The sequence below is a fragment of the Amphiura filiformis genome, chromosome 5 (genome assembly GCF_039555335.1).
Source record: "Amphiura filiformis chromosome 5, Afil_fr2py, whole genome shotgun sequence".
Lineage (NCBI taxonomy): Eukaryota > Metazoa > Echinodermata > Ophiuroidea > Amphilepidida > Amphiuridae > Amphiura > Amphiura filiformis.
The window spans coordinates 72,378,196-72,389,812 of record NC_092632.1 but is presented as its reverse complement, the minus strand read 5'-3'; the positions used below and the strand labels follow the sequence as shown (position 1 = coordinate 72,389,812).

At 39.6% G+C, this 11,617-nt stretch overlaps 1 protein-coding gene across 1 annotated transcript; it reads left to right on the top strand.

Annotated features, from left to right (window-relative positions):
- The first annotated feature begins 1,089 nt into the window (after nt 1-1,089).
- On the top strand, nt 1,090-6,491 carry LOC140153666 (cytochrome P450 2J4-like). Its single transcript, XM_072176471.1, has 3 exons — nt 1,090-1,506; nt 1,942-2,883; nt 4,159-6,491. The coding sequence occupies exons 1-3, from the start codon at nt 1,134-1,136 to the stop codon at nt 4,341-4,343; spliced, it is 1,500 nt and encodes a 499-aa protein (XP_072032572.1). The 5' UTR covers nt 1,090-1,133; the 3' UTR covers nt 4,344-6,491.
- Nucleotides 6,492-11,617: the final 5,126 nt, after the last annotated feature.

The following is an 11,617-nucleotide window of genomic DNA, read 5'->3' as shown; positions in this document are numbered from 1 at the left end:
ACAAAATGAAACCAAGTAATACTGTGCTGGGTTGCTGTGATATCCCGGCACAAATGACAACCCAGCACAAAAAAGTAAACTTTAAGTGGTCCTTTAAAAAGTTGTTTTCTCCAACTTAATATGCCCCCAAGACCTATTTCTGGGAGAAAATATGTGCATTGAGTGATTTGCGATATGTTTTGACTCAATTTATAAGCAGGGTATGCATGGTATGAATAAAAATGCAAATCTACAAGTGCTATCATGTTCTGCAAAGCACAGCAATCAACATGCATGAATGAGCTTGAATGGTATGACCCAGTGGCCTTGGTTAGGGGCTGTCCAATGCAATAATTATGATCCCTGGTGGGAGGGTAAAATGGGGGGGGGGTGTAGACATTTTTGGCGAGTAAAAAAAGGGGGGGGGTGCAAGCAATTTTGGCACACATTCATGGGGCGCTCGTTAAATAAAATGCTCTAAAAAGGCTTATGAAATCAGTACGGAATTAAACATTATATGCAAATTAGTCCTGCTTGCTGCGCTAGCAACATTATAATTAGACCATTTAGGGGCTGCGCAATAATTAGGAGGCATGGGGAGGGTACAATTGGGGGCAAGACACTTTTGGTGAGCCAAGGGGTGGGGGCAAGCGATTTTTAGCACACATTCCGGGTAGCCTTGAAATAAAACGCTCTTAAAAGCTTAGGAAAACAGTATGGAAACGCTTAAATATGCAATTTTTTTGCTCGATGCGCTCGCAACATGTATCTAGACAATTTAAAGTTTGTAAATTGGGATCCCAAAAATTTGACATGCGCAAGGGGGGAGGCAAAGAATTTTTGGCAGGCCGAGGGGGCGGCGGAAGGCAAGTGATTTTTGGTTAGCCGTTTTTATAAATTTTACCCCGGAGCTCATAATTATTGTACAGCCCCTTAAGGTTTGTAAAATTTAGGGGGGGGAGGGTCAAGCAATTTTTGGCGGGCCAGTTGGAAATTGTATGGGAGGCTCATAATTCTTGCACAGTCCCTTAGAGCATAGGTTCACTACACTTTGTGCCACGTCATCATGATTATGTTGAATTTACATTGTATTCAAAGTAGCATGTTCACACAGATATATTGCTGGTTATATCGTCAGACTGTTCGAATCCAAAATGGCAGCAATTTCAGGGTTTCTATCAATGATTTTCGGATTATCTTTTACTAACATTTTACTTCTGTGCGTTTTACTTGTGTCTGTGGTTTTCTTTTTTTCCAAAAAGAACAACTTACCGCCAGGTCCTTGGACTCTAATTCCTTACATCGGATATGCTCCCAACATCGCCTACGCTCTTTACAAAGGCGAACCTCTTTACATGTTTCTTATGCAGCTTGGTAACAAATATGGACAAGTATTTTCGTTCACAGCACTCGGGATGCCTATCGTTGTTCTTAATGAATACAAAGCAATACGTGAGGCTTTTCAAGATACTAAACTCAATGATAGAGGAGAAAATGAAATGCAAGCCAGGGTATTCAGCAGATCTTGTAAGTAATGAACATGAATAATGTAAAATGTGAAATTTATTACCCATTGTATCACAAATAGCAAATATAGCAGTTCCAGCAGTACGACGACGGCGCCAACAATCACTAACACCACCCCACCATCTGCATCTTCAGCACCACCACAACTACAACCACCGTCACTACCACCACCACAACCACCACATCCATGGACATTGTGATTATTGTTGTTATCAATATCGTCATCATCATTATCAACATCTACTTCACCATCTCTTCAACATTGTTCGACATCAACGTAATGTCGTCGTCGACATCGTTATTCTCGTCATCATTATTATTCGCCATGGTTAAGTGGCTCTAATTAATGTTTTATTATTCACACAAACTGAAAAATAGAGATGTGAATTATAATAATTCATTTAATTCGTTCTATGTTTTATAATTTTCTTATAGATAACAAATTGGATGACATGGCACCATACCGCATTTTTGCCCTAGCCTGCTTCCGTCAATTTGGAATCGGTACATCTCGTTTTGAGGAGCCTATCAGTAAAGAAAGCACGTATCTGATCGAGGAGTTGTCTAACCTTCAAGGCCAATCTGTCGATCTTAGTTGGCATTTCAATAATTCGGTATCAAACATTATCTGTAAAGTCGTTTTTGGAACTCGATTTGAACTTTCTGATGAGCGCATTCATCGGCTTACGAATCTTTTGAATCGTCAGGGGGAATTGTCGGGGGCAGGTGGCTTGGAAATGTTTATCCCGATCAACATCCCAAGTAAAGCGAAGCAAGAAATGAACAAAAATGTTGATGAGCTGCATGAATTCATAAACGGCATGATTGAAAGTCATCGTAAAAACTTTGACCACAATAACTTGAATGACGTGATCGATTTGTGGTTAAATGAGATACGACTTCACAAATCCGACGAGCCTAGTTCTTTCCGAAATCCAGATAATATGACCGGACAAATATTAGCTCTTTTCCAAGCGGGGACAGACACGACATCAAATACACTTCGATGGGGCAGTCAATACCTTGTCCGATACCCCAAGGTGCAGGATCGCATACATCACGAAATCGATACGGTAGTCGGTCGTAACCGGTTACCAAAGTTGGCCGATAAACCGAAACTTCCTTATACACAAGCCTTTATCACGGAGCTTCATCGAATCGTTTCACTGGCACCGCTGTCTGTGTTTCATGTAGCAGCAGCCAAAACAACTTTCCGTTCCTACACCATCCCGAAGAATAGCGTGGTGATTTCCAACTTGTACGCAGTGATGCACAGCCCTGAGTTGTGGGGAGAACCAGAAGAGTTTAGACCGGAACGCTTTTTGGACGATGACGGTAATTTTCATGAGCCGAGCGAAGTGATTCCATTTGGAATAGGTATGTAACTAACCAGACCAATGCCAAGAAAAGCCATGCATTTAGATCTTGTACGTAATACACTTAAAATACCTTTGAAAACTCAGTATAAGCGTTAAGGTCGCTCTAGGATGTTTTGAACATTATTTTTTGTACAATTTTGTTTTTACCCTTTGACATATTTTGACATACCTCATTAATCATGTTAATAGAATTTTAGAAATAAAATATTCTGAACATTTACTTTTATATTCCTTGGGACTAGACGAAGAACTAGATGAAGATATTTCTGAACTTTATTAAAGCATTTAAAATGTTCAATCCCTTGTGACCATCCGGTCCCCGAACTTCATGTATCCACGGGGTAATCGTGCTGTTGGAAATTTTGAGAAATATGGGATGATTTCTGCTGAAGAAATGCGATTTGCGAAACACAAAAAAGGTTGAATTAATCAACACACATTTGCGAAATTTATAAAAGGTGTACCTTAACGCAAACTAAATTTCGGGATTTGTTGTATGAGTTTCTGTCAAAAAAGGGCATCTTTGAAATATCGTTTGCATTTTAACCGAAAAAGAGGTATTATTGAAGGGCAACAAGTTCGCGATATTGCTAAAAAGGCGTGTTTTCCTCTAAAAAGTTTGCGAAATTAATAGATGCAAAACGGGGTGTTTTTAAACTTTGCCCACAAGCATGATTACCCGCGGATACACGGAGTGGGGTACCGCTGTCGGTATTTCATGTAGCAGCGGCCAAGACAACTTTCCGTTGCTACACCTTCCCGACGAATAGCGTGGTGATATCTAGCGTGGTGATATCTAACTTTTTAAACTTTGCCAACAAGCATGATTACCCGCGGATACACGGAGTGCAGGGACCGGGTATGACAATGTGGAAAAAAATGTCGATCGAAACCTCTAAGAGGTAATATCGCGAAGAAATTAAAATTAAGATATCAAAGAAAATGACACGTATGAAAAATTGTATGCGCATTGTCTCATCATAATTAAATACGACTTAATTTGAGGAAGATGCGCTTTTCCGCCTTCTGTGAAATTTATTCATTGTAGTTTGACCGTTTAAAAAGAATGGTCGCCATTTTATTTTCCTGCGTTCAAATGCCACACATGGATATGCCTATTATGACATGTGCATTTAAATACCTCGTCATAATATTCAATTAATCAATTCAAAATAAAGGTAACAAAATAGGTTATTTGATCCTTGAAAGCGCTTTCTCGCTTTCTTTGAAACATGCTCATTGCGGCATCATCTTTTTATCCTTTCTGTTGTAGGGCACCGTGTTTGTCTTGGTGAAGCTCTCGCGAGACAAGAACTCTTCATCTTCTTTACCCATCTTCTACATCAGTTCAAATTTGAGAAAACATCTGAGAACACACCGATGCCTACCTTGAAACCAATCGATGGGATGGCCCTACGTCCAGAACCGTACAAACTGAGAGTCACTAAGCGCGACTAAATCTGGTATCCTCTTGTTTGGTATTTAACGTTGGTAGTACATATCCAGGAAATCAATTCTCACGTTTCACAATACGATGCGCCGCCAGCGGTTGCTTTTGGCAATCAAATTTTTGACTCCAGAGTCGACATCGCCGTACTAGCTGCTATTGAATTTTCACGCGAGTGCAATAATAAATATGTTGAAAACAGCTCCACGAAGGATTCCCTTTGATCAATAGATACAAAATGGATCTACTATAGTTGTAAATTGTTGTTTTAGTGTGCATTTGCATGTAACATCATTATAATGACATTCAAACCCACAATTATGCATGCTCCTGTATTGTATTCGTATTACGCGGGCTTTGGATGTCGACTCCTTTTCCCATGATGCACTGCGTATTTTGGCCTCGACCCAATGACCGCTGGAGGCGCATCGTATTGTGAAACACGAGAATTCTCTGACAGATAAACGATATTTTTAAGTATATTGAGTAACGGTCACTGCCATTGTCATTCATGATCACTTTTCTGTATTAGATAAAGGGATTATCAGACGATAAGGGGCGTTCAGGACTGGTGAGACGTTAGTTGGTTTGAGGTTCCGACCTCAATCCAACTAATATTGAGCCAGTCCTGAACAACACTCCCATTATTTCTGGTGATGGTCTGGTTTGAACCGTTTATCTTACATACATGGTGAACAAAATTTAATTGTTTGCACAAACATATCTAAATATAATAGTTCAAAAAATGTAATGCCAAACTTTAATATCTTGAGTAAAAAACACTAGCACCTCAGAAGCCAGATTTATCAAATCAATACAGAATTGATCAATTCGCGGTAGAAGTAGTGATGTAACAAGATTAATTACAATAGCGATAGGTGAAAACAGTTTTGGAATGTATTGCCCTGCACTATTAGTAGGCTACCCTCATCACCTGTCATGTGTGTGTATGTGTACAATCGTAGATATCACGGTTGTTTGATGTATATAGAATTGGCTTCATTATTAAGTAAATGCAAACTATAGGTGCCGCTATTTATCATAAATCATGTTTCTTAATTTGCAAGGGTAAATAATCAATACTGCCATCAAAATAGGTGGAATAGGTGAAACAAGCAACAACGAAATTTTATAAACATATTTCATCAACAAATAAAAGGAATTATTTGTATTAAAAGGCCGAAAGAGTAATTTCAAGTATCTAAATAGCGCCATCAATTTTGTCATAAATAGATACATTTTATACCCGAAAAAGCTTTCAAAATGCCGTGAAAATGAGTAATGTTGTAAATAAGGGGAAATTGAAGTTGAAAATGACTCAAAAGCATCTGTATACATTAGCATGATACCGCTTTAAGCTGTTTAAGCCTAAAAGCTCCTAAAATTGGGTTGTACATGATGTTTTGTTTGAAAAACTAATAAATTGTCACATCAAACAACCGTGAGATTGAATACAAGAGTACAATAGTGCTCTTTTCGAAGACACTAATCGGACAGGTGAGAATGAAACGTACATTGACTTAATGTGAAATTTCCATATAATTATGATCCACGTCTTTTTGCATATTCTTTGAAATTTAATCAACGTTTGAAGCAAGGACGATAAAACGGACGTGGTACTGGGAAATGAGCATGTGCCCAATTGTTATTTGAATAGCGTATTGTTATCAAAATTAACCCATGATCTTGCTAGAGGGCGTCAATGTGTAGGCAGACAGAGCTTGACTCGAAAGCATGATCAATGATGGTGTCAACTCGTATCTTCAAATAATATGATATGTTGGGTGAAATGCGCAGTTAAATAGCTGTTGATGATCGCCTTCCCATAATATATACCATTTCGCTACCAAATAAATGTATATAATTGTTCAATTTGTTGCGTGTAATCTTTTAAGTTTAAGTGACATTTTAGCATATAAAGTGCATAACTAGAGCAGGGAAATGCCGATTTTGATGCAGTTTTCAGAAGCAATATCCGATGTATTATTCCAATGTTGTGGATCAATTCGCCAAACTAAAACATGGCCATTTTCTTTGTTATGATGAAATACAAGGCATTCGTGTCTTGCTTCCTGCTCTCTCTACTCCAGTAATGAAAACAAAATGAAAACTAGATCTAGGCATAGATCTAAACCTAGCCGTAGCCGTTAAGCAGCATTGACCCCTAAATGACCTTTGACGAAATGACCTCTAAACTTTGGCCTTTAGGGTCATAAATATTTTTAACATGCTTAGAATGTTGTAAGGATCATTCCTGTTGAATTTGAGCTCGATCAGACCAATTTTAACATTTGACCGTTGACCCCTAAACGTTAACCTTTGGGGTCATAAATATTATTAACATGTTAGGAATGTCGTAAGGACCATACATGTTAAATTTGAGCTCGATTGGACTAATTTTAAAATTTGACCTTTGACCCTTCAACTTTGACCTTTGGGGTCAGAAATATTTGTAATATGTTCAGGATGTCATAAGGATAATTTCTGTGCAAGTGGCATCAGCATACTATGTTACATGTAGCAGATATGAATTTTTGAAGATTTTTAGATTTTAACCGGAAATGACCCCTTAATGACCTTTGACCCAAAATCGGAGAATAAATTTTGTGTACCTGTTAAGGTCAATACATGTGTGTAAGTACCAACTCTGTACTACTTAATTTGTGCGAGAAGTAGCATTTTGAAGGTATTTCAGAAATGACCGGAAGTGACCCCTAAATGACCTTTGATCCCAAATTGGAGAGCAACTTTTGTGTACCATCGAAGGTCAATGCATGTGTGCAAGTCCCAACTCTGAGCCATGAAATTTGTGGAAAGAGTAGCATTTTAAGCTGAAATCACCTTTTTGACCCCTGTGACCCTTGCGTGACCTTTGACCCGGATCTGGTCACATATCATGTTACATCTTGGACAGTGGTTCTTGTGACAAAGTTTGGTCAAAATCGGCCTCAGCATAAAGGAGCATTGGACGTGTTGCCAGAAAGAAGAAAGAACTAGATCTGGGAACAGATCTGAACCTAGCCGGGCGTTTTGGGCCGGAAATGCTAATCTTTGACCTTTGATCCTATTTACATATAACTTGAGACAGAAAGGTACAATCACAATGGTGCATCACTGTAGCATGTAGATAAATTTTCTATACATTGTCAGAAGAAGAAGGTGTCGTAATATTAGGTAATACATGGATGGATTAAATAGATCCATAGGCGGGAGGTTCGCTAGAGCGAACACTGAGCTGTTTGCACTCGACGCGGCAACACGACAAGTTTAAATCTCCCGGAATTTTTTCTTAGGCTTCAATATTTTACCGTTAAATCATTTGCTGTTTTCAAAATAAGATATCATCTCTAGAGGAATAATATGTCAGAGCAGGAGAGTTTTCAGGCAGAAGAGGCAAATACGGGTAGTGTACGGGGTGAGTACAGCGGAGCCGAACAAACCCGGGAAATTCGAGAGCTGACGGACAAAGGGCTACGCCCAATCCTTCAGTCGGGTCCGGCGGCGCCAGTTCTACACCGGCAACATTCGTTAAAGCTTTGGGGGACTTCCAAAAATACTTTGATAAGACTATCCTCCAGTTCAAAGAAGATACCGTGAGTAAGTTTGCCAAGACCAGTCAAGAGGTGAATAAGCTAAAACGAGGGGCAGACCTGAACTTTAACTATAGAGGTAACAAGCTTCAATACAGCTTTAATAGCGAAATCTTGGAAAAGTTGTAGAAGCTAGAGAGATCTCCGAGCTTCCTAGTGATAGTGACAAGCTGTTAGGGGAGGTAGTAGACAAGATTAATCACCGTAATAAGCTGATTCGGTTCGCCGACAAGTCGGCGGCCGGTTGGGGTGCCGTAGATGAATATGAATCGGATGATCTCGCTGATGACAGCGATGACGAAAAGAAAATGCGGGCAGCGTCACTTCGCGCCTTACGCAAACGTAAAGCGACCAAGCAGCAACCCAAGAAGTTTAACAAAAGAGGCACAGGCAGGGCTGTGGCAACCTATCCTAATCCGGATAGTTCTTATTCTGGTCACAATCAGTTTTTTCGAGGCCCTCGTAACAGCTACCGATTCTCTCAATATGCCAACACGGCCAATTCCTTCAAGCCAGGCGACATATGTTTCGCGTGTGGCAAACCGGGGCACTGGCGCAGAAATTGTCCATCCACAGCCAGACCGGGGTATCTCAGAGAGATCAGCACTAAACAGGGAACATTATAATGTTCAGGCGGTACATGCTTCTTTTAAAGCAGGTGAGCAGAATTATTATAAAGGCAGATAGTGTTATTGATACGAATGAATGAAATAAAAATAAATAAGAAGTGTTAGCGAGCGATTCGGCTATGTATTTAAAGATTCTTTTTGTTACCCAGTAGCGTATCACACGAAATTCAATGGGCGCCTTATTTCCTTTTTTATAAATAACTTTTGTGCAAGAGTTCGTAAACCAATACGGTTTATAACATTATTGTGAATTAGCAGTGCATCACACAAAATATAATGGGCGCCTCGCCTTTTTTCAAGGATATTTTGTGATGAGTTCATAGTCCGATACGGTTGATAGGTTTTGAGGGTCGCTAGACATAATGCGGTAATATATATATTTTTTAAATTCCGAGGTTGTAGCCCCGAGATTATTCAATTGAATGCATGAATGATTTTGAATGATTCGGATCAATTTATTGAATTCGATTAATAAAACGATAATGGTTCTATTAATTGAATCAGCGGGTCTTGCGTGTAACAGGTATGAGGAGGTCATTCATCCGCACTAGCTCCACGTTAATATGAGACATGTTTTGTATTTTTAGTCAATACAGAGTCAGTGGAATCGGATTGGAAGACAGACGGAGATACGAATAAAGACACTTTCTATGCGGGAAACGAAGATTTGCGAGAGACAGATAACAATGATACTCGGTACGATTGCGATTTGATTCAGAACTATTTTGAGTACGAGCAGGGTAGCGCAGAACCTAATGTTAAAGGGAGGCTCAAAGCATCCGTTTCTTTTTGGAGAGAAATTGGGGCTAGTAGTTTCATAGTGGATACGGTCGAGCATGGGTACAAAATTCCCTTCGTTTCTACACCACCTCCGATTTATCTCAAGTACAATAAATCTGCACTTGAGAACAGTTCCTTTGTGTCAGAAGCAATTCAAGAACTTTTTAATAAAGGTCTCATTGTTCAATGTAATTCTCAACCATATATCGTAAACCCTCTTTCAGTTTCCGTTCAAAACTCCGGCAAAAAGAGGCTAATTTTAGATTTGCGCCATGTTAATGACCATGTTTGGAAACAAAGCGTCAAGTTTGACGATTGGAAGGTAGCTCTTAATTATTTCAAGAATGACTCCTTTATGTTTTCCTTCGACTTAAAGTCGGGTTATCATCACGTGGAGATGTTTGAAGATCACTGTAAGTTTCTAGGATTTTCTCTTGGACAGAAAAAGGGAAACTAAGTATTATTGTTTCCTCGTTTTGCCCTTCAGGTTAACCTCGTCAGGATTCATTTTTACGAAATGTCTCAGACCTTTAGTCAGAAGATGGCGAGAGCTAGGTATGTTTATTGTCGTTTTCCTAGATGACGGATGGTGTGTTTCGCAGTCAGAAGCAGTTTGCGCAGCTCAGGCTGAGAAGGTAAAGAGTGATCTATTATTAGCAGGATTTGTTCCAAATGTGGAAAAGTCCAAATGGAGTCCATCTCAGTTAATTGAGTGGTTAGGTATGCAATGGGATGGGTGTTCAGGGTCCCTTGCTATCACCAACAAGCGGATTAGCGATATTCATTCATCTATAGATGCATTTATTTATGCGTTGCCAAGTATATCTGCCAGGATGCTGGCGTCGCTCACTGGTAAAATTATTTCCATCAAACCAGTAGTAGGTAATATTGCACTCTTAAAAACGAGATTCATGCATACCGCTATTTTGTCGAGAACCACTGGGATGCGAAGTTGGACATGAGAAAATTTCAATTAGCTATTGAAGAAGTGTTTTTCTGGAAAAACAATGTAGACAGGCTTAACATTCGTACGCTTCCTGTTTTATCAATTCCACAGGTATTGGTATTCACTGATGCGAGCAGCACTGGCTTGGGGGCAATTATTGCTTCAGATGGTAATTCAAGTACAAAATCATGCGTTCATTCATGGAATGAAGGTGAGAAGTTAAAAAGCTCCACTTGGAGAGAATTAAAGGCAGTACACACAGCTTTGTTGTCTTTCGCGCCAGTTATCAAAGGCAAAACGGTGAAATTACACACAGATAATCAGGGAGTAGTTGCGATATCAGCGAAAGGTAGTATGAATTTGGAGTTACAGAACATAGCCGTAGATATATTCAATGTGTGCAAGATGTTCTCCATTTCTCTAGAAGTTCAATGGATTCCTAGAACAGAGAATCAGGAAGCAGATTCTTTGAGTAGACTCATATAGATTTTGATGACTGGGGCGTTTCCCGACCTTTCTTTGATTTTATGAATAGTCTATGGGGCCATATTCAGTCGATAGATTTGCGGATCACATCAATGCCAAAATGGGTAAATTCAACTCTAAATTCTGGTGTCCAGGCACAGCACAAGTGGACGCTTTCTCGTTAGATTGGAGCTCAGATAACAACTGGCTAGTGCCACCCATCAGCGCCATTCCTGCAGTTCTTAGGCATATCAAAGTGTGCAAAGCACAAGGAACATTAGTTGTTCCAATGTGGCCTTCTTCCCCCTTTTGGCCGTTGTTGTTTTCACAGCAGAGTGATTTCAAAGACTTGGTTAAATTTTGCATACAGTTTACAGATACTTCGAACATTTTTGTGCAAGGAAGAAATATGAATTCCACGTTTGGTTCGAAGTTTTCACTAGTAAAGTCATGTGTATTAGACTGCAAGGTTGATCGAGTAGGTTAAGGAGCGCTGGCTCAATATTCTCCCGTCAGTCACGGCTTATAATTCTTGGGGGCCGCTGGATTAGTTTCATGTTTGTTGCAATAAAGCAAACGATGAGTAGAAATAATGGAATAATCGAGCACTGGCTTGGTTGTTTAAATTCGAGTAATACGAGCACTGGCTTAGTATTTCTCATATGGTTTCGGGAGGAAAGTTGTTAGATATATCGGTGTATGGAGCACTGACTGAGCTCGAGGTGGAGTATAAAGGCATGAGCACTGGCTCAGTTATAAGACACACAAAAATGATGTTTGGAGCACTTGCTTCGTCAACCATATGACGGTTGGAAGACAGGATTTAATGAGTAAGGCCTTAATGCGATTCTCCAGTATGAGATATACAGAATAAT